Raw genomic sequence first — 20,372 nt, 5'->3', positions numbered from 1 at the left:
CATTTTAATTCTCCTTGCTGAGAGCCTTTTGGCTTTTCTTTGTACTTCTTCATCTCAGGGCAAACCACTGACCTAGAACCTAGGTTTAACTTAAACACAGTATATACCAGCTTATAGTATTTTAAACTACAGACAACATAACACCAGTGTCCCAGCTCAGGAAGGTATGTATAGCTGCATCCTAAAGGTATCACTGGTCCTATGAACCAAGTAGGCTTTGAGAGGCAATCTACTGGGTGGGATAAGATAAATCTAGTATAAGAGGCTAAGGAAAGCTAAGAAATTGACACCTAATTTCACCCTCCTGGTCGTTAACATCATTCTCAAGGAGGAAATGGAGAGACCTGTGAACCCCAAAATGTCTCTTGTTCACTACTGTATTTCTGTGCCTGATATACAGTGGGCATTTAATAATATTTGTTCAATAAATGCATATGTGTATCTATATATATAAAAGGCTAATATGCAAATTGTCCCCTCGGGAGTTCGACTAGGAGTTCGATCGCTTGCTATGATGTGCGCTGACCACCGGGGGGTGGCGTGGGACAAAGAAAGGCCCTGTCTGGCAGCCAGAAGGCCCCGATCGGCCCTGATTGCCCCTGATCGCCAGCCAGGCCTAGGGACCCTAACCGTGTACAAATTTTGTGCACCAGGACTCTAATATAGGCTTCTCAGAAGACATTATATATATAGTCATGAGTTTCACTCTTTGCCTTAGAGACTAGGAAGCTTAAAACAAATTTTAATGGCCTGTGAGATTTTACCATTTCATGGTTTTGCCTATTTCTATTTTGTCATATATGCATTACATCAAGTCTTTTTGGAAATAAGTGCATGGATTTTTTTTAATGTTTAGTGACTACCTATCAGTGATTTCAGAGATTTATTAACTATCTACATTCCTAAGTGGAAAAAACTTGCAAGTTCCTTAGCACATTAAGTTCATATATGTTATAACTCAGTTTGAGGTTATATCCAGGTTCTCATTTTCTGAAATATTCAAAGTTTATGGAGAAACTTCCAAGTTGTTACCGTAAGTTTCTCCATTTTGATTTTCATTTACATCTTTAAAAGACAGATGTAGTTGATGGGACTTAAATAAAGTACATTTTTATTAGTGTTCTGCCCTAAATATTAAAATTCTCTGTTTTTTAATGCAGATGTAGAATTAGAAGAAGCTATTAGAAGAAGCCTTGAGGAAATGTAATTAAAGATATTACCACACAGCATCAAGTAGCCTTGAAGATACTCAGGATAATGAATTCTTGAATTTGTTTTCTAAAGAAGGCCAGCAATCTACTAACTAGTACAGATGTATTTGGAACACTGCTTTTTTTGCTTTCTCATGTCCAAAATTTTATATTTGCTTTGTATTTTTGTGTTTTTTTAAAAAAATGTAGAGGAATAAAATACATGTTAATACAAATATATAAACTATGTATTTTATTAGAGGTATGATAGTTTCCCAGTTAACTTGGAATTCCTATATTTAGGTTAAAAGAATTGAAAAATAGAAAAGCTCTTGACTATTGTTTATATGTTTCCCAAATAGCATTATTTCTTTACTTGTACAGTATAGGTGATTCTAGTTTATTTTTTTAGGAGTGAAAATGAAAATAAATAAAGCTGCCATAGATTAGTTTTTCTGTAAATTCTACTTCTCATGTGGCACTAATCTATGTATATAATTACCTTTGATTTCTCTGTTTATGATTATTAGAAGACAGTAATAGAAACTAATCGAGGAAACAGTTTAAAAGTGTTACGAGCACTGTTCTTTGTGGGTTTCACTCAGAGGTGTAATTCCTGCTTTACTTAGAGAAGCACATTGCTGGAATAAAAAGAATACCCTAATTTCTTTGAAATAATTAAAAAGAAACCTTTTCTATTCCTTTTACCTGCTTAGACTTTTATGTGACTTGCATTACCTACTGTTTAAAGGGAATGTTGTCAAAATACTTGCATAAAATTAAACTTATTTTTAATAATAATAGTCTTTTTTATATATTTGTGTAAACATAATCTTTAAAAAAAATAATGTTCCAGGTCTACTCAGGAATAATCTTCCTTAACCCTTTAAAATTTTTATTTCATATGTATCTTCATTTTTTTATTCATTAAATTGTTTTCAGTTTCCTATGTTTGGTATTTAATTTTTAAATGTTGAGGTCCCCATTGTGAATAATTAAAATATCACATAATTAGACTAAGAAGGGTTGTTATACTGTCTTTATATATATGCTTCATGTCATTTGACCAGAAATGTTACCCCAAAATTTTTGAGTAGTAATTGCTTACCAAGTTGAAAATTTTCTATAATTTTTTTAAAGAAAAAAGTCATGGCTAAAATTTTGTTCTTTTTTTGCAGTTACATATTTTAGTGTGAAATAGCATTGCTATATTTTTTTATTACAGTATAGTCTTTTTACAGTATAGTCTTTTCAACCCACATTGGAAATCAATTTGTGTTTTTATTTTTTAAGATATCAGGTCTAGCCCAGCCAGTGTGGCTCAGTGTTTGAGCATCAACCCATGAACCAGGAGGTCGCCGGTTCAATTCCCAGTCAGGGCACATACCTGGGTTGCGGACTCGATCTCCAGTATGGAGTACAGGAGGCAGCGGATCAATGATTCTCTCTCATCATTGATGTTTCTGTCTCTCTCTTCTCCCCTCCTCTCTGAAATCAATAAAAATATATTATAATATACATATATATCAGGTCTATTCTATCTACTTGTATATATTTTTTAAGTAGAGATTATAGCTTGAGAATTTACCAGTCATTTTTCCAAAATGACTACGTTGTGCTTTTAATTTGTATGTTAAAGTGGTCAAGTAAGGCCTTAGGAGGTAGTCCTTGAGCCAGACCTTAGGCAGTGGTTCTCAACCTTCTGGCCCTTTAAATACAATTCCTCATGTTGTGACCCAACCATAAAATTATTTTCGTTGCTACTTCATAACTGTAATGTTGCTACTGTTATGAATCGTAATGTAAATATCTGATATGCAGGATGGTCTTAGGTGACCCCTGTGAAAGGGTCGTTCGACCGCCAAAGGGGTTGCGACCCACAGGTTGAGAACTGCTGCTAGAGACACCTGCAGGAGCTTGCACAATAGTGAGAAGCATAAAGGACATTCCAGAAAGAAGTGTGGCTAAACAGATGTGGGGAAGAAGAAACAACACTTTTGTGCCAGAGCTGCCACAGTCAGGTGTGAGGTACACTGATGCTCTATAAGCAGCTTTTCATCATGACCCTTACAAAGGTAATTGAATTGTTTAATATTTTAATTAATTGTCAGTGATTGTGTTTTACCTGTTAAGCAATTAAAAATAATTTTTAAATTTGTTATTTGAATTTAGCTACAAAGGGGAGGGAAGATTTAATCAATGGATAACATTACAGAAAGTTATGGATAAATTACCAAAGTAAACGTTTCTAACATTGACAAAGATGCTTATCTTTTTGTTTTATTCATTTACTCATTCATTCACTCACAAAATATTAATTATTTGCCAGCGACTGACTGTTCTAAGCACTTGAGATTTATCGGTGAGCAAAACAAAGCCCCCTCTGTGGAGCACACATTGGAGGAGAGGAGGTTGGATAGCGTGTTAGATAATAAGCGAGCCAACCCAATGGTGATAAGTGTAATGAAGGACTATAGGGAGGGGAAAGACAGTGTGCGGGTGGGAGGCTTATTTTTAGTGGGCTGGTCTGGAAGGACCCTGACCATATGAACTTGAGCAAAGACCTGAAGAAGTTGACCGAGTGAGCCATGGAAATATGTATGAGGAAGAGAACGCCAGATGGAGGTTGAAAAGATCTAAAAGTCAGCTTGATATATATAGAAAAGCAGGAAGGCTCTTATGAGGTAGGACAATGGTTGGCAAACTCATCAGCCAACAGAGCCAAACATCAACAGTACGACGATTGAAATTTCTTTCGAGAGCCAAATTTTTTAAACTTAAACTATATAGGTAGGTACATTGTTATTAACTTAATTAGGGTACTCCTAAGCTGGCCTTTGCTAAAAACATCCTCAATCTAATTGAGGTACTTCGCTGAGGTCGACCCCTTCCAACTCTCCCATCCACACTCGTCCTGTATACTTGTTTCGTCTATCTCCTTTCCGAAAACCGACTTCTGCGCATGGGCCACGAAGTTTCAATCGCACTGTACGGGCGCGCCCGCATGTGGTATTTTGTGGAAGAGCCACACTCAAGGGGCCAAAGAGCCGCATGTGGCTCGTGAGCTGCGGTTTGCCGACCACTGAGCTAGGAGAGTAATAGAGGAAGTTCCTGAGGCCTTTTTAAAGATCTTGGTTTTGACTCAAATGAGGAGCCATTGAAGGTTTCTGAGAATAAGTTGTGTGCTCTGCCTTATTTAGAAGGATTACTGAAGTAATGCAGTGAGAGCATACCTGAGAGGCAAGAGTAGAAGCAGGAAGACCAGAGAGGAGGTACTGCTGCAGTATCTATCATACAGGTAAGAATTGGTGGTGCTGGGACCAGAGTGGTGGCAGTGAAATCAGGGAGATGAATTTGGATACATTTTGAAGGTAGAGCTGCGGGGATTTACTTAAGAATTGGATCTGGCATATGAGAAAAAGAGAGCCTAAGATGATTCTGAAATTACTGGATAGACTTTTAAACCATCCACAAAATATATTTGCATTCCAAGTTTGTGCCATGACAGGACAAAATATATTTACCAAGATCAAGTAATCCCGTACACCAAGAGTTTATTAGTGTTGAGATTGAAGTCTGAGGGAATTGGGTTCCAGTTTTAAGGGCCTCATCTCTGTTCAAGTATTTAGATGGCTTTGATCTCAGATTAAAGATTGCGATTCAGCTTTAAACTGCTATTACCTATCATTCTATGCACTCTGTACATTCTCATCCTTGCAATATGAAGCATAGAGCTATAATAGCAAATCCTGAGTTTTAAAAGTAGGTAAAAAAAAAAAAGTAGAGTGGAAGGGAGAAACGTCGATTGGCTGCCTTCCACATGCCCCTCAGCTGAGGTACATGACCTTGACCAGAATCCAAACCAGACCCTTCAGTCCCAACCAGCCAGAGCCAAACCAACTAGAGCAAAATTAGATAAATCTTTGCACTCCCAGCCCATTCCACTTCTACAGATTTACGTAAATTGGGTGTAAAATGGGCCTTAATGGTTACCAGTTATTTCACTCAAAATTCCAACTAGAGCCCTAACTGGTTTGGCTCAGTGGATAGAGCCTCGGCCTGTGGCTGAAGGGTCCCAGGTTCGATTCCGGTCAGGGGCATGTACCTGGGTTGCAGGCACATCCCCAGTGGGGGGTGTGCAGAAGGCAGCTGATCGATGTTTCTCTCTCATGGATGTTTCTAACTCTGTCCCTCTCCCTTCCTCTCTGTAAAAATCAATAAAAATATATATTAAAAAAAATTCCAACTAGAATAATTTTTAATAGGGGAAAAAAGCTCATTAAGAATCCCTCCCTTGGAATGGGTTTGAAATGAAGTAAATGCCGCTTGCGGAAGTCGGGTCTGTTTTTACTTTTCCCTATTCCTTCAGCGGTGCTGCCCAGGCTGACCTCCTCCTCTCGGGAAAGGGGTGCAGGGGAGCAGGCCAGGACCGCGGCCCAGGAGCGGAGGTCAAACGCCCTCTCTTCCCCAAGGGACCTTTCTCCACGCACCCGGGGACTGCTGCGCTTTGGTTTTTGCTGTGGATCATGGGGGCGGGGAGGAACTAAGCGAAGCCATCTCTGGGCGGTCCACCCACAGTCCACCGCTAGGTCCCTTCGCGTGGGGGCGATCGGGACCCTCGGGCTGCGCGGAGGGTCGGGCCGCCGGGGGAGGGTGTGGTGTGCGTCTCCTCAGCGGCGGTGGTTCCGGGGTCCGCCGAGCGGGGGCCTCCCCTCCGCGGCTGCCCCTCAGGGGGGGGCTCGGCCGCCGCCCGGCTTCGCCCCTCAGGCCCCAGAGGCCCACCCCGGCCCGCGCGCGGCGAGGGCCCCGGCCGGCAAAGAGCCCCGGGCCTGGGCGGCGCGCCTGCCCTTGTTTGGCCACGCGGCGGCGGGCCCTGGGCTCCTCCCGGCCGCCCCCCGCGGCGTCAGAGGGAGGCGGAAGCCGGGTGACTGCGACGCTGCGGCCGCCGCTCTCCACTCGCCGCCGCCGGAGAGGCCGGTGACCTCTTGGCTGCCCGCCGCGGAGCTCAGATGGCTCAGGCGAAGATCAACGCGAAAGCCAACGAGGGCCGCTTCTGCCGCTCCTCCTCCATGGCCGACCGCTCCAGCCGCCTGCTGGAGAGCCTGGACCAGCTGGAGCTCAGGTGCGCGGGGCGGGCGCGGGTGCCGGTGCCGGCGCCGGCCGCAGTCTGGTGTCCGGGACGCGGTGCAGTGTGTTTTGGGGGGGGGGGGGGTCCCACTCCTCGTCCGAGAGGAAGCGCATTCGATCTAAGGAGAACGGTGCGAGCGCCCGCCCGCCCCACCGGCGGCCACGTGCTCCCTAACCGAGCCGAGCGGTCCGAGCAGAGGAAAAGCGGAGACGGGGAAAGTGACGTCATTTGCGAGCAGGGACGGTGGCAGTCCGGTCCCCAGGACTTCTGGAACCTTCTGGGGGCCGGTGTACGGTCCTCCACGTGTTTTCAACTTAGTCGTGACCTTTTTATGCATTTTTAACCGAGGCAGCAGTTGAGCGGTCCATGATGGGGATGATCAGTTTCTTTGCTCCCCCAGACACTTAAGAGCAAAAAAAATTTAAAAAGCCAGGAACTCCTCCGATAGCAAGGACTGGCCAGGAGGAGGAGGACACGTGAGGGGCTGCTGGGGGACCGGCGGCTGGGTATCTGGAATTTAGACCCTGCCGCTTCCAGCTTTCCCCGCCATCCTGCCTTCAGCCCTCACTAGTCCCTCAGCGTTCATTGTGCACCTTCTTCCAAGCGCTGGTCACTGGCCCCGAAGGATAAGATGAGTTTTGATTACGGTGGTATTAACTAGTTAATGTAGTGGTGGGCTTGTATAGAATTTCTAAGTCATATTACATTTGGAAATGTTTCTTTCCTTTAACAGTGTAGGAAGCCTTTTGTATGATTCCTGGCTGCTGTGTAAATTGTGTGCAAGCGGAGTTAAATGAAATCTCATTAAGGCACCCACAGCCTCCTGGAACTACACAGGGTTTTTCCCCATAGTTCTCACCAGGCTCTGGGTGGATGAAGGAGTGTGTGAGCCAAACATTCTGAGAAGCATTTCATTATTTCTTTATCTCCCTGAGTTAATACAGCAAACCAAGAAGAGGTATCTATTCCCCAAGTCAGTGCTTTAATAACCACAGTACGTTTATCTTAGCGAGTGAGGCATGTGTTACTACCCCAAGAAAGGAGCCCGAATGTGAGGAATTCTCCACCCACAGTGATTTCATGGATGGCAACAGTGAGAGAAACCAGAGCCAAGACCACTTTCTGGGGTTCTGCTGCAAATGAGAAAAAGAAAACAAGAAAAAAGCAATGCTTCTCCATTACTTTTAACACTAACATTTTTACGTCAACCCCCAGACAAAGTGGAGCACAACTAGAGATCAGTGGCCTCAGCTACTCAGTGTCCCTCTGGACAGTAGTTCCTTTTATGTAGCAGCATAACAAGAAACTTGCACACCTCCCCAGGTCTTTAGAACTCTGAGGGTGTGTTCTCAACCATTTTAGGGGTTTCTCTTCCCTAATCAGAAAGAAAGGATTTTTCCTTAAAGCAATGAGGTCATTGTCCCTCCTTCAAGCTGAATCATTGTCCTCAAACTTGAATTAATGCCTCATGTGCGGTAGGTACAAAAAGTCAGGGACTCAGCTGGTTGCAGCGTTGACCTGTATATACACTAATAGGTGGTGGGTTTGATTCCAAGTCAGGGCACATGCCCAGGTTGCAGGTTTCATTCATCCCCAGTCCAGGTGTGTTTGGGAGACAACTGATCTGATATTTCTCTCTTACATTGATGTTTCTCTCTCTCTCCCTTCCTCTCTCTAAAGTAATAATACTTATTTTTTAAGTCAAGAACTCATCTCTAAAAGAAAGCCTCTGGATTTGAGTTTCTTATAGTCTAATATTGATTAATATAACATGAATTCTGATTACTGTATACAAGTGATTAAACTGTAACTTTCTTGTTTTTAATCTTCCCAAGGATATGTTTTGTTTGTTTTTTAATTGATTTTGAGAGAGAGAGAGAGAGAGAGAGAAAGAGAAAGAGAGAGAGAAAAACATCGATCAGTTGCCTCTAGTATGTGCGCCCAGACCAGGGATTAAACCCGAAACCTTGGCATTGCCCTGACTGGGAATCGAACCCAAAACCTTTTGGTGTATGGAAAGATGCTCCAACCCGGCTAGGGCTAAACTATAACTTTTTAAATTAACCCTTGAGCTGAGGAGGAAAGATTGATTAATATGTGAATTGTTCATTGTAAGGACTTTCTTCATCATTTTAGACTTTTGTAAGCTTTGTTTCTTTCTTTAAAAAATAAGTAATATTAACATTAATGTTAACTATGGAAGTGTTTTAGAAAATAAGTAAAAATAGAGAGAAATGCTAATGCCTGGACAAAGTCACAATACTACACTGTTAAAAACTAGAAGAATTATGTCTAGAAGGGAATTTTTAAAAAGAAAACATAATATTCATATGTAATTTGTTTCTAACATTTTACCGGGGCACTAGCTTATCTTTTTCAACTTCTTCAAAGAAGGTGACTCCTTTATCTCCTGGTTTTATTACCTATTTTAAGTGGTGTTTGTTTTTTGCATTCATCAGTGGCGCATAACACCGTGCTTAAGTTATTGTAATTATAAATAATGCATGCTAACATCCATTTAATGAGCACTGACTATATACCAGACCCCATGCCTCCATTCTCCAGTTGGGAAATTAAAACTTAAGAAGTTCAGTCTTGTGCAAGGTCACATAGCTAGAACCCAGGAAGACTAGCTATAGAGCTTAATACTTCATTACTAGTTTTCTTAAATATGTCATATTTTAAAATGTGGGAATAGTGTAAGGATGAACATATGATTTTACTGAAAGAAGTGAAAACTCCATTTAAATGGGTGTTTAATTCAGTAAATATTGAACACCCACTCTGTGCCAGGTATTGTGGAGCTCCTAGTCAGCTCTGGATGGTGAAGATGGGGTGTGGGTTGTGGAGAAGGGCACAGGGCTTGATGACAGGATGGGAGATTGGCTGTTCACACATTTCCCCACACTGATCATACTGTGGCTCCTTCTCCCTCTTATCAGCCATTTACAGTGGCTTACATGGAGGGTTGGGTGAACGAAGGGGGTGATATGGATCATTTGTCGGCCGGAAAGTTTCTGGTTGCTCAAAAGTTTCTTAGGGTGTGGCAGTGTCCAGGGAGTCATCAAACAAGATGGCACCATAGTTAATGTACAACAGCCTATAATTTATTTATTTATTTATTTTTTAAAATATATATTTTATTGATTTTTTTACAGAGAGGAAGGGAGAGAGATAGAGAGTTAGAAACATCGATGAGAGAGAATCATCGATCAGCTGCCTCCTGCACATCTCCTATTGGGGATATGCCCGCAACCCAGGTACATGCCCTTGACCGGAATCGAACCTGGGACCCTTCAGTCCGCAGGCCAACGCTCTATCCACTGAGCCAAACCAGTTTCGGCAACAGCCTATAATTTAAAAGAGCACTTTTCATAAACATTGTGATTTGAACCTTAAAAACCCTTTGGCTAGGAGGGCAGATGTTATCTCTCTTGGAAATGAGGGATCTGAATCCAGAGGGACCGACAGTAGCGTGAGGAGCTACTACTCACAGTAGCTCCTCACACTTTTTACACCAAAGTATCTCAGTAGTGAATGTCATTTAATATTTTGGTTATGATCAGGAAAACCCTTCAAAATTTTACGTTGCCTAAAATATGAGTGATCATTGTAGTATTCTTTAGATACAAGAGTATTGAATAAGAGACACGTGATTTTTTTAAAATTCTTTATTGTTTAAAGTATTATATATGTCTCCTTTTCCCCCATATTGACCTCTCCGAAGAGACACATGATTTTTTTTTAAAATTTTTATTGTTTAAGGTATATATGTCTCCTTTTTCCCCCATTGACCTCTCTGAAGAGACACATGATTTTAAGAACCCGTTTTAGAAATTCTTTCAAATAAATCCATGATAGGAGCACTTGCCATTTTCACGCCTCTTTATGAAAACACAAATTCTTGTTATTTGTAAGCCCGAGTTCATGATGTTCACCAGCACCCATTCTGGGCCCATTGCATATATCTCTACTCATGTATATATTTTTTTAGTTGATGTTGTCAGTCACTGTGAAAACTTGTTTACTTGTTTTACTTGGTTCAGTCACAACCACCATCTCATTATCCCTGTTTCATGGATGAGGAAAATTGAGGCAAGGAGAGTTTCAGTAACTACTCAAGGTTCGAACAGCTGGACTGGAACGCCCTTGCGGTGCCCACTGTGCCCTGTATTAGCTGACGGGGAGCAGGCACAGTCAGGGGAAATCGCTGTTCGGTCTCTTCTAAGTCTCCCAACTTGGTGTTCTGATACCCAGGCTGCCGAGACCTGCAGGGTGTCGGAGACATGAGGACTAGCTGAGGATAAGAGCCGTTCAGTTCTGTCCTTGTGTGAATATTCTGACTGCAATTTACTGTGGTGAAAGCCTGCTTAGTTGTGATCTCATGCAGGGAGTTTTCCAGAAGCACAGCCCAGGCAGGCCTTGATGTGAGGATAGGTTCTTCCCCAATTTGGACGTGTAGCTGCTTCCACGATCTGTTAGTGAAAACAGAACTGCCCTCTCTGCCAACAAAAGTGCTGTCGAATGATGTGTTAAAAAAACAACCATGAAGGATAAAGTGAGAGAGTCCAACAGTGTCTACCCAGAGTTCCAGAAGAAAATAATGGAATGGAGGACAGGGAATATTCAAAGATACAGTGGTTTACAATTTTCTAGAACTAGAAGAAAGGTAGATTATATTTGTATTTAAGATACCAGTAGCTGAAAAACAGTACAAATTTACTTAAACAAGCTAAGTAGAGATCTGGGTACAGCTTTTTAAAAGAAAAAATTAAAAATACAATATCGTCCATACACTAGACAGATGTACAGTAGTGCCAAGGGAAGCATTAACCAATGCTTCCTCAAGCGGGGGGTGGGGGTGGGGAAGAGGGGGGGCATTTTTTAAGGAAACAGTTCCTGTGCAAAGGATTGGGTTTTGAAAAAGTTTCACCAGTGGACAAGGGTCAAAGATAAGGAAGGTCGCAGAGGAGGGAATAGCAAATGAAAGGTCAAGGATGCCAAAAACTAACAAAAAAACTTTGGTTCTGAAGACTGACATTTTACCTTTGCTATGATATGAAAAAGGCATATGTGAAAATATACATAAGAAGTTCTGTAAAAGATGAAATCTGTTTTTCACAGGGAAAAAGCCCTGTCCATTTCTAGTCTGTGGTGGCGGGGGTGGGGTAGAAGGGGTTGGGGGTGGTGGTGGGGGTGGTGAGGGGGAAACCCATAAAAGTTCCATCTAATTTCCTTTATATTTGGTCTTGTTTAATAACAAAATACTTCTTCATGGGACAGGTTATATTTTTTTCTAGAATGTCTCCTTTTAAACCATTTTTTGTTAACAACACCATGAACTTACTGTTGTAACTTGCTGTTGTAAATGAAGTGTCCTTTTTTAGAAAAACTTCCAATTCTTTATCACCTGCCATTTGAATGTAAACTCGAGTGTTAAAAAATTAATCTCTTCTTTAGAATCTTCTCATGTACCAGTCACATGGTTCATCTGTAGACCATGGTTCATTTAAATACTAGAGTCATGGTTTGTGTTTTTAGCATAAATATTTCATATTAGTGCCAACTCAGTCTCTTTCATGTGTACTAGGCCCTAGTTTATCTGAGAGTTTGCAAATGTAAAATGTGTAAGTACATCATGAATGGTGCTAGAAGAAGGCCTGATACTGCATTATTCCTATTTTATAGATTATTAATTTTCATTGTTTCCTAGCCATATTATGTAGTAAGATTCTTTCCAGCTCTTTGCTTTTACTGGCTTTTATAAATGCAAAGTCCAACATATATTTAGTATCTTGATGAGTAAAGGGACCCTGTGACATTTCTGCTTATGAGTGCTATTTTGGGGTGTAACAGGTGGGTGACTGTTGGGGAAAAGGCATATGTGTGGTTGGGGTGAGGAGGGGGGATCCTTATAAGGAATGGACACGTGCTAAAACATTGGTGAGGTTGTTCCTTCTGGGCCCACTTCAGGCAGCAGTCAGGATTAGATCTTCAGTGATCTTGGGTTTCTAAGACCATCTGGATACTGGGGATAGGTCTGTCACTGTTTATTTTGGAAAGGTTGGCAGCTTGTGTAATTGCAGGGTAATATATAGCAAGAAAGTGCCCTGGAAACAGTGCACTTTAAATATACAGAATTTCTTTTTCTTGCTCTCATGATTCCACATGACTGGGTGTGTTCATGCATATGCGTAGTAATAAGTACATGGATGTATATAGTTGGGGAAAGTAGTACTTCTATAGCCTGGTCATGGCTCTGTACCAAAACCAACAGAGGCATTCCCTTTAAATTTGGGAAAAGGCAAAGATGCCTTCTCTTACAATTGCTTACAGTACTAGAGGACTGTAGTCAGTATTATATAAAGAAAAGTAGGAGCTAATAGCTCTGGTGGAGTAGCTCAGTTGGTTAGAGCGCCATCCTGATATGCTAAGGTTGCGGGTTCGATCCCCGGTCAGGGCACATACAAAATCAACCAGTGAGTGCATGGATAGGTGGAATGTCAAATTGATATTTCTCTCTCCTACTCTCTAAAATAAAAAAAAGAAAACTAGCTAATAGCATTGAAAAGGAAGAGATAAAAACTATCATTTTATGATCATCAATCTAGAAAAGAAAAACCAATAGAATCAAAAGACAAACCATTAAAATTAAGTATAAGTCATGGTTGCCAGCTAAAAGATGAAACTAGAAAAATAACATTTCTCTAACCAGAAATAACCAACTAAAAAATATCATTAAAAATATATTATTCACAGTAGCAACAATATCCACAAACTATCTAGAACACTGAAGAGTCCACAAGACTACCATCCTGCCTATATAATAAAAGGGTAATATGCAAATTGACCCAATTGGCAGAATGACTGTTCACTATGATGAGTACTGACCACCAGGGGGCAGACGCTCAATGCAGGAGCTACCCCCTGGTGATCAGTGCACTTCCATAAGGGGAGTGCCGCTCAGCCAGAAGCCAGCTCGTGGCTGGCCAGCGCAGTGGCAGTAGCAGGAGCTTCTCCCGCCTCTGTGGTAGCACTAAGGGGAGCAGGCCTAAGCCGTTAGTTGGACATCCCCTGAGGGCTCCTGGGCTGCCAGAGGGATGTCTGACTGCCAGCTTAGGCCCAGTCCCCCGGGAAGTGGGCCTAAGCCATCAGTTGGAATCCCCTGAGGGGTCCCGGACTGCGAGAGGGTGCAGGCCGGTCTGAGGGGCCCTCCCCCACAAGTGCACGAATTTTCATGCACCGGGCCTCTAGTCTATATATATATAAAAGGCTAATATGCAAAGTGTCCCCTCAGGAGTTTGATCGCTCGCTATGATATGCGCTGACCACCAGCGGATGGCATGGAACGAAGGAAGGCCCTGGCCAGCAACCGGGGAAGGAAGGTCCCGGCCAGCAGCCAGAAGGCCCCAATCGGCCCTGATCGCCAGTCAGGCCTAGGGACCCTACCCATGCACGAATTTTGTGCACCGGGCATCTAGTTAAGAATACTTCATCACCAGATGAAATCACCACCTACAATGTGCAGTTCCAAGTAGTGGCTCCCGAAAGAAAAATAAAGAATACTTCAAAACTCTAATAAAGAATATAGAAGAGGATCTGAATAAATGGAGATATATCATGTTTTTGCATGGAATGACGATACAGTATTAGAAAGATGTCAGATTTGCCCGTTTTTTTTTTAAAAACCCAATACACTTATTCTAGAGTTTAAATGGAAGAATAAAAATCTAAATAGATAAGTTTTCTTTAAAAAAGATTAAGAGGCTGTTCCTACCAAATATTAAGGCATATTATAAGACTGGTGCTATTTTTTAATTAATTTTTTAAAAATTTTTATTGATTTTTAAAGAGAGGAAGGGAAAGAAAGAGAAACATGATATGAGAGGAAAACATCCATTGGCTGTCTCCTGCACGCCCCCTACTGGGGATTGAGCTGCAACCCAGGCATGTTCCCTGACCAAGAACCAACTGAGCCACACCGGTCAGGGCAGGTGCTATTTTTCAAAGTGGGTATTTGTGTAAGAACAGTCAATGGAATAGAGATTTCAGATGTAGACCATCTACAAATCACTGGGGGATAAATAGATTTTTGGTGGATCATGTTGGAGAAAAAAGTCACTATGGGGAGAAAAATAAAACAATATCCTTACCTAACTACATATAAAGGTGGGTTCTAGATGGGTTAATAGGAGCCCCGGCCAGTGGCTCAGTTGGAGCATCATCTGATACACCAAAAGAAGGTGTGGGTTCCATTCCCCGTTATGGCGCATGTGGGAGGCAGCTGCTCAATGTCTGTCTCTCTCTCTCTCTCTCTCTCTCTCTCTCTCTCTCTCTCTCTCTCCCTCCTTTCCTCCCTCCCTCCCTCCCTCCTTTCTTCCATCTCTAAAAATCAATAAACATGTCCTCGGGTGAGGATTTTTAAAAAAGGAAAAGATATAAATAGGATAAAGGTAAAATGATAGAGTTAATAGAAGGAAATGTAGGCCAAAACCTAGGGATGGGGAGACCCTGAAAAAAAATTTCAGAAGCATAAATCATAAGGCAAAACAAAACCAGGAAAAGATGAACTTGATCATTTCAAAATAAGGATCTCTGTTCAGTGAAGGGTATCCCAGCATTAATATATTATGATAGGATGGGAGAAGATGGTTGCATTATCTGTAACCAACAAGGGATTCATATCTTGAGTACGCAAATCAACAAGAGGACAGCAACCCCTGTTTAAAGAAAACAGGCAAAGGCTATGAATAGGCTAACAAGGATACAAAGAGATGTCTGAAATTATTAATGAAATAAATGTAAATTAAGTATTGAGATATCACTACACTTACTGTCAATAAAGAGTTAGAAAATTGGAAAATGCTGAGTATTGGTAGGGTTGTGGGGATATAGGGACTCCTGTGCTTTGCTGCCAGGAGTATGACCTGGTATAGCCATTCTAGAGAGCAGTTCTCGTACTGAGTCAAGTGAAGGTACACACACCCTTTGTCTCAGCAGTTCTCCCCTCATGCAGGTTCTTAAAGGGCATGTATTCATTGAAGTGTCATTTGTGGTGGTGAATAGCTGAGGGACAAGGGGAGTGTCTCTACTGGGAGGTAAAATCAGGTGGATATACATGTGGAGAATTGGGCAGCATTTAGAAGCTACTGATTAGATGGTTCTTAATAAAATAATGCTGAACATGAGAACATGAATACACAAATACATATTTTTGCAAGAGCAAACAGATAACCACTAAACAGAGCAGGGAGGGAAATGGGAGTGGGGTAAGTGGATTTAAAAAGAACATAAAAATGAGAGGATAAAAAATAAAAGGAATAAAGACATCCTGAAAAGTCTTCCTAATGATCTTTAAACTTGAATTGAATGACGGAAGGGTGAGGACCACTGATCGTCCATGCAGCAACTGCTGTTTTTCTCTGTTTATAGGGTGGAAGCTTTAAGAGAAGCAGCAACTGCCATTGAACAAGAGAGAGAAATCCTCCTGGAAATGATCCACAGTATCCAGAACAGCCAGGACATGAGGCAGATCAGCGATGGTGAGAGCTGGTTCCATGGACGGGGCTCGTCTTTTACACCCTCTGTGGGGTTTGTGATAAGCGTGGGCCAGTTTTTGCTTGACTTGTGGTATGAGCACACCCGATTTCAGCATTCAGTGTGAGCCGCAGGCAGCAGCTGCAGCTGTCAGTTTATTACAAGAGATCATTCTCCCACTGTACTCCCCAGCCCAGGCCGAGGCCGGACGTGATGGAAAAAGGCCTCCAAGCTCCTTTGCAGAAAAGCTGCCTCCAAGCAATAAGGCCAAGTATAGAACTTAAATTCTATCGAAGTTACTGGAACGTAGAATTAAAAGCAGAGGGAGCCAGGCTGGAGTGGCTCAGTGATTGAGTGTTGACCTGTGAACCAGGAGGTCACGGTTCAATTCCTGGTCAGGGCATAGGGTTTCGGGCTCGATCCGCAGTGTGGGGTGTGCAGGAGGCAGCCAATCAATGATTCTCTCTCATCATTGATGTTTCTGTCTCTCTCTCCCTCTTCCTTCCATTTCTGAAATCAATAAAAACATATCTTTTTAAAAAGCATAGGGAAGTCATAAGCGCTTTGGCTCAGTGGATAGAGCTTCGGCCTGCGGACTGAAGGGTCCCAGGTTCGATTCCAGTCATGGGAATGTACCTTGGTTGTGGGCACATCCCCAGTAGGGGGTGTGCAGGAGGCAGCTGATCGATGTTTCTCTCTCATCGATGTTTCTAACTGTTACTTTCCCTTCCTCTCTGTAAGAAATCAACAAAATACATTAAAAATAAAAAGTAACCTTATTAAAAAAAAAAGCATAGGGAAAAGGTGAGATAGGAAGGGAGAAAATGCAAGAAAATAAACTACAAGCCAAATAAAACCCCATTAATGTAAAAACGTGCCATCATTTTCATATGAAAAGCATGACTGCCCTGGAGGAACAGGTCAGCTGTGATTTGTGTTTGCTGGTGATGACCTTCCTAATTTGGTGCTTCCTTCACAGAACAAGCTAGTGGGCCAGGTAGCTGTGCAGTACGTGAGCAGTCTACCTCCAGAGTCCACAATGGGGTCGGATCTCTTCGCCATCCTGGCCAAAGATCAACGAATTAGGAAGTCACAGAACTTCCCTCCAAAGATCAATGAATTAGAAAGGACGTAGGGGATTGCTGACCTTTTTATATAAATAATGAGGTGCTGACAGAGTCCCTTTTCCCATCATTGCCTCTGGGTGCGGGCTGAGACTTAGACCACTGGCCGTCTTAAATTTGTCTTGAGGGGGTGAAGTTGAGGCCTAATTTTCAGCCAGCTTTTCACCACTTTCATGGTTTTTTTTCTCAGCCCAAATTGGGGCATTGTATTCTGATAAACATGCAGAATATGCCACCCCAAAATATGCCGCTTTGGTACAAGGATATTTTGAGCTGATTATTTTTGAGAAACTGCAGATGCAAGAGAAGCTCTGGAAACAGAGAAGTTATCCTTTTCTAAGAGAAGTTTACATTTATAGAGCAACTTTCCACATGTAAGGGTGTCTCCCTCTCTGTGCCAGGGAGGGGACTGTGAGTCACAAGGACTTTTATCAATGGAGAAGGTGCTGACTGTAGTTAAATCTTATTCTCTTTACCTTGCTTTTCCTGGTCACCTCCCATAATTGGCTTCCTTCCCTCCCCAACATCTTTTGTCTTCAGCTGAAGATGGTATTTAAGGTGGTGGCTGAGCCATCTCGGAGAGTTACTCAGTTTTCCATGTATACATGAGTTATACATGTTAATAAACTTTTGTATTTTTGTCCTTGTTAATCTTTTATTCTCAGGCAAGAACTCAGAAAGATAGAGTGGCAATTATTTTTCCTCCCCTACATGCACATCCTTTGGAGAGATACAGGACATCTCTCTGCAGCCTTAACCGGCACAAAACCTGGTTATGCTCACTGTTCACACGGTGGTAAGACCTGATCTCCATCCCAGCTACAAACACATACCTGCCCAGACTTGGCAAACATGACCACTTGAGAAGTCATCTGGTATTCCATGTATACAGACTTTCAGGGAAAGGGATTCTTTTTATTTTTTTGATTTCAGAGAGAGGGAGAGAGAGAGATAAGAACATCAATGATGAGGGAGAATCATTGATTGGCTGCCTCCTGCACGCCCCACACTGGGGATCAATCATATGCCCTGACCGGGAATCAAACCGTGACCTCCAGGTTCATAGGTCGATGCTCACCACTGAGCCACGCTGGCTGGGCCAGGGAAAGGTACTCTTTAACCTCCCTCTCTAAACCAATGCACTTCATCAGTTAATCTTATATGCTGTAGTTTTAACTTTAACTAACCCTTAGGAAATTCATAGCAGAGGTGACCACAGAAAATAGATTTACCCACAAATAAATGTGTTAGTGTTCTTGACATTTTTTGGGTAGGAAGAAATTTTTCTTTACCTTTTTAGATCCTCTCAGCTGGACTAGTAATTAAATCAACATGAGACAGATTAACAATGGAAAAATAACCAAATTTAATTACATATGTTCATATGGGAACCCCACATACATGAGAGAGTCAGAGACACGCCCCATACATGAGAGGTAGAGGTAGAAAGGTAAAGTGAGGTATACTCGACAATGTGAGCTAAGGTACGAGATAGGGCGTCTGGGGCTGCAGCGGGGAGAGGGAGATTTGCAGGACAATAAAGAGATGCTCAGTTATTAGAAGTTTGCTCTGCCCTGTGGATAGGTCATAAAAATTATCTCTGGCAAGAATTCTTACCATGAGCAAACCCCCTAATTTAAATTCTTTAAGGGAGAGGTAAGGGTTTCTCATGAACCCTCAGGGTCTCGATCGCCTTCAGCTCAAAATAATTCCTATGCCAATGTAGCACATTGTGGAGAAGCCTGTTCTGAACCCCTCAACATAGATGAGTTTATGACTCAAGTGATTGGTATTTCAAACTTTTTATGTTTAGGAGAAAGAGAAGAATTAAATCTGACCGCAAACCGTCTGATGGGACGAACCCTCACTGTTGAAGTTTCAGTGGAAACCATTAGAAACCCCCAGCAGCAGGAATCCCTAAAGCACGCCACCAGGATTATCGATGAGGTGGTCAGTAAGTTTCTGAATGATTTGGGAAATGCCAAGAGTCACTTGATGTCGCTGTACAGTGCGTGTTCGTCTGAGGTGCCGCCTGGGCCAGTTGATCAGAAGTTTCAATCCATAGTCATTGGCTGTGCACTTGAAGATCAGAAGAAAATTAAGAGACGCTTGGAGACTCTGCTTAGAAACATTGAAAGCTCCGACAAGGCCATCAAGCTGCTAGAGCATTCTAAAGGAGCGGGCTCCCTCGCTCTGCAACAGAATGCTGACAGCAGATTTAATTAGTTTCCAAACCTGAGAGCAATGATGTGAAAATAACATGCTATCTTAAGTGATAACTAGTTCTTTATGTTAGGCATAACCACTCATTTGATGAAGATGATGAAAATATTCCAGTGTCATCAGTTTTATGAATAACAATTAAAAAGTAGAAATATTTTAATTATCTTCCTGTAAGTTTTTAGATTGAATTATTGTCTTATACTAGGAACTAGCACCATATATATATTTTGTACTATTCTGTGGATGAATGTTTTGTATGTGGGGGAAGTACAGTACGTGCTCAGCTAGGGGTAAAAGAACCACTATTCTTACTGGGGCTTTGTCTGGTGTGGAGACACACGGGCACGTGGGGCATTTGGTTGACTAGAAAGCTTTACGCAGCAGCACACGCACATTTCATGTTAGCCAAGCAGAGTGTTTACAGGGATAAAAGGAATCACGGAGTAAGAACCTTTCCCTACATTCTCTCAATCAGCAGTTTTTTTAGACATGCATGTCAAATTATTTTAAACTTAGATTTACACATCTCATAATAATTTCTTGATATACATGAAAATATGGCAAATGAGAAAAATTCACATCTGATTTTACCACTGTTAACAATTATACATTCACTTCATCTTTTCCACATGCATCATTTCTCTAAAATGTTAATTACTATGTAAATACAATGTTGTAACTTGCTTTTAAAAATAATTAAATGCTGCTATAAAGTCCACTTAAATTGTCAACTTAAAAACCTCTGAGTTACCCAGTACCCTCACTAGACAGTTGTTTCCAGTTTGTTGCCATTACTGCATAGAGCTTTTCCATTTTTTTGTTTATTTTTTTATAAATTCCCAGCAATGAGTCAAAGGGTATATACATTTTCATGGCCTGACGTAATTCTAGTTGTTTTTCTTTGTCTAAGAGTTACCAAGTTATACTGTATTAAATAATTAAAATGTAGCTATTTCACTGAGCTTTCCAGCATTAAGCATTTTTTTCTAACATTAGATATGAAACATCTTTAGTTTGCATTTTTTTACTAACAAAGTTGACCAGTGTATTGATTATTCTTTTATCTGTAAGAAATGAAGCAACTATAGAACACTTTTATTTATTATTAGTGTTATTGACATACAAAGCCCTCAACTTTCCCAAATACTACTGCAAAACAAACATTTCAAA

The 20,372-nt window shown here is 41.6% G+C and overlaps 2 protein-coding genes across 4 annotated transcripts in view; both read left to right on the top strand.

The window, feature by feature from the left end:
- Positions 1-15,857, top strand: part of ZNF451 (zinc finger protein 451) — a 95,452-nt gene extending 79,595 nt beyond the window's left edge. Inside the window, exons 15-16 of one of the 3 annotated variants that reach the window (XR_004968832.1) lie at positions 4,391-4,488; positions 15,751-15,857. Coding sequence is in view for 2 of the 3 variants with exons in the window: in XM_036317305.1 (XP_036173198.1) it covers positions 1,161-1,207 (47 nt within the window). In the remaining variant the exon portion in view is untranslated. Of the gene's footprint in view, positions 1-1,160; positions 1,992-4,390; positions 4,489-15,750 lie in introns of those variants that run through there. The other 2 variants (XM_036317307.1, XM_036317305.1) reach the window with 2 other exon arrangements.
- BAG2 (BAG cochaperone 2) lies at positions 5,710-19,376 on the top strand. The gene is made up of 3 exons (XM_036317313.1): positions 5,710-6,312; positions 15,751-15,860; positions 18,793-19,376. Exons 1-3 carry the CDS (start codon positions 6,200-6,202, stop codon positions 19,203-19,205), a joined length of 636 nt encoding a protein of 211 aa, XP_036173206.1. The 5' UTR covers positions 5,710-6,199; the 3' UTR covers positions 19,206-19,376.
- Positions 19,377-20,372: the final 996 nt, after the last annotated feature.

Source organism: Myotis myotis, unplaced genomic scaffold (genome assembly GCF_014108235.1).
Source record: "Myotis myotis isolate mMyoMyo1 unplaced genomic scaffold, mMyoMyo1.p scaffold_m19_p_7, whole genome shotgun sequence".
In the NCBI taxonomy this organism is placed as follows: domain Eukaryota; kingdom Metazoa; phylum Chordata; class Mammalia; order Chiroptera; family Vespertilionidae; genus Myotis; species Myotis myotis.
This window is presented reverse-complemented; position numbering and strand designations above follow the sequence as displayed.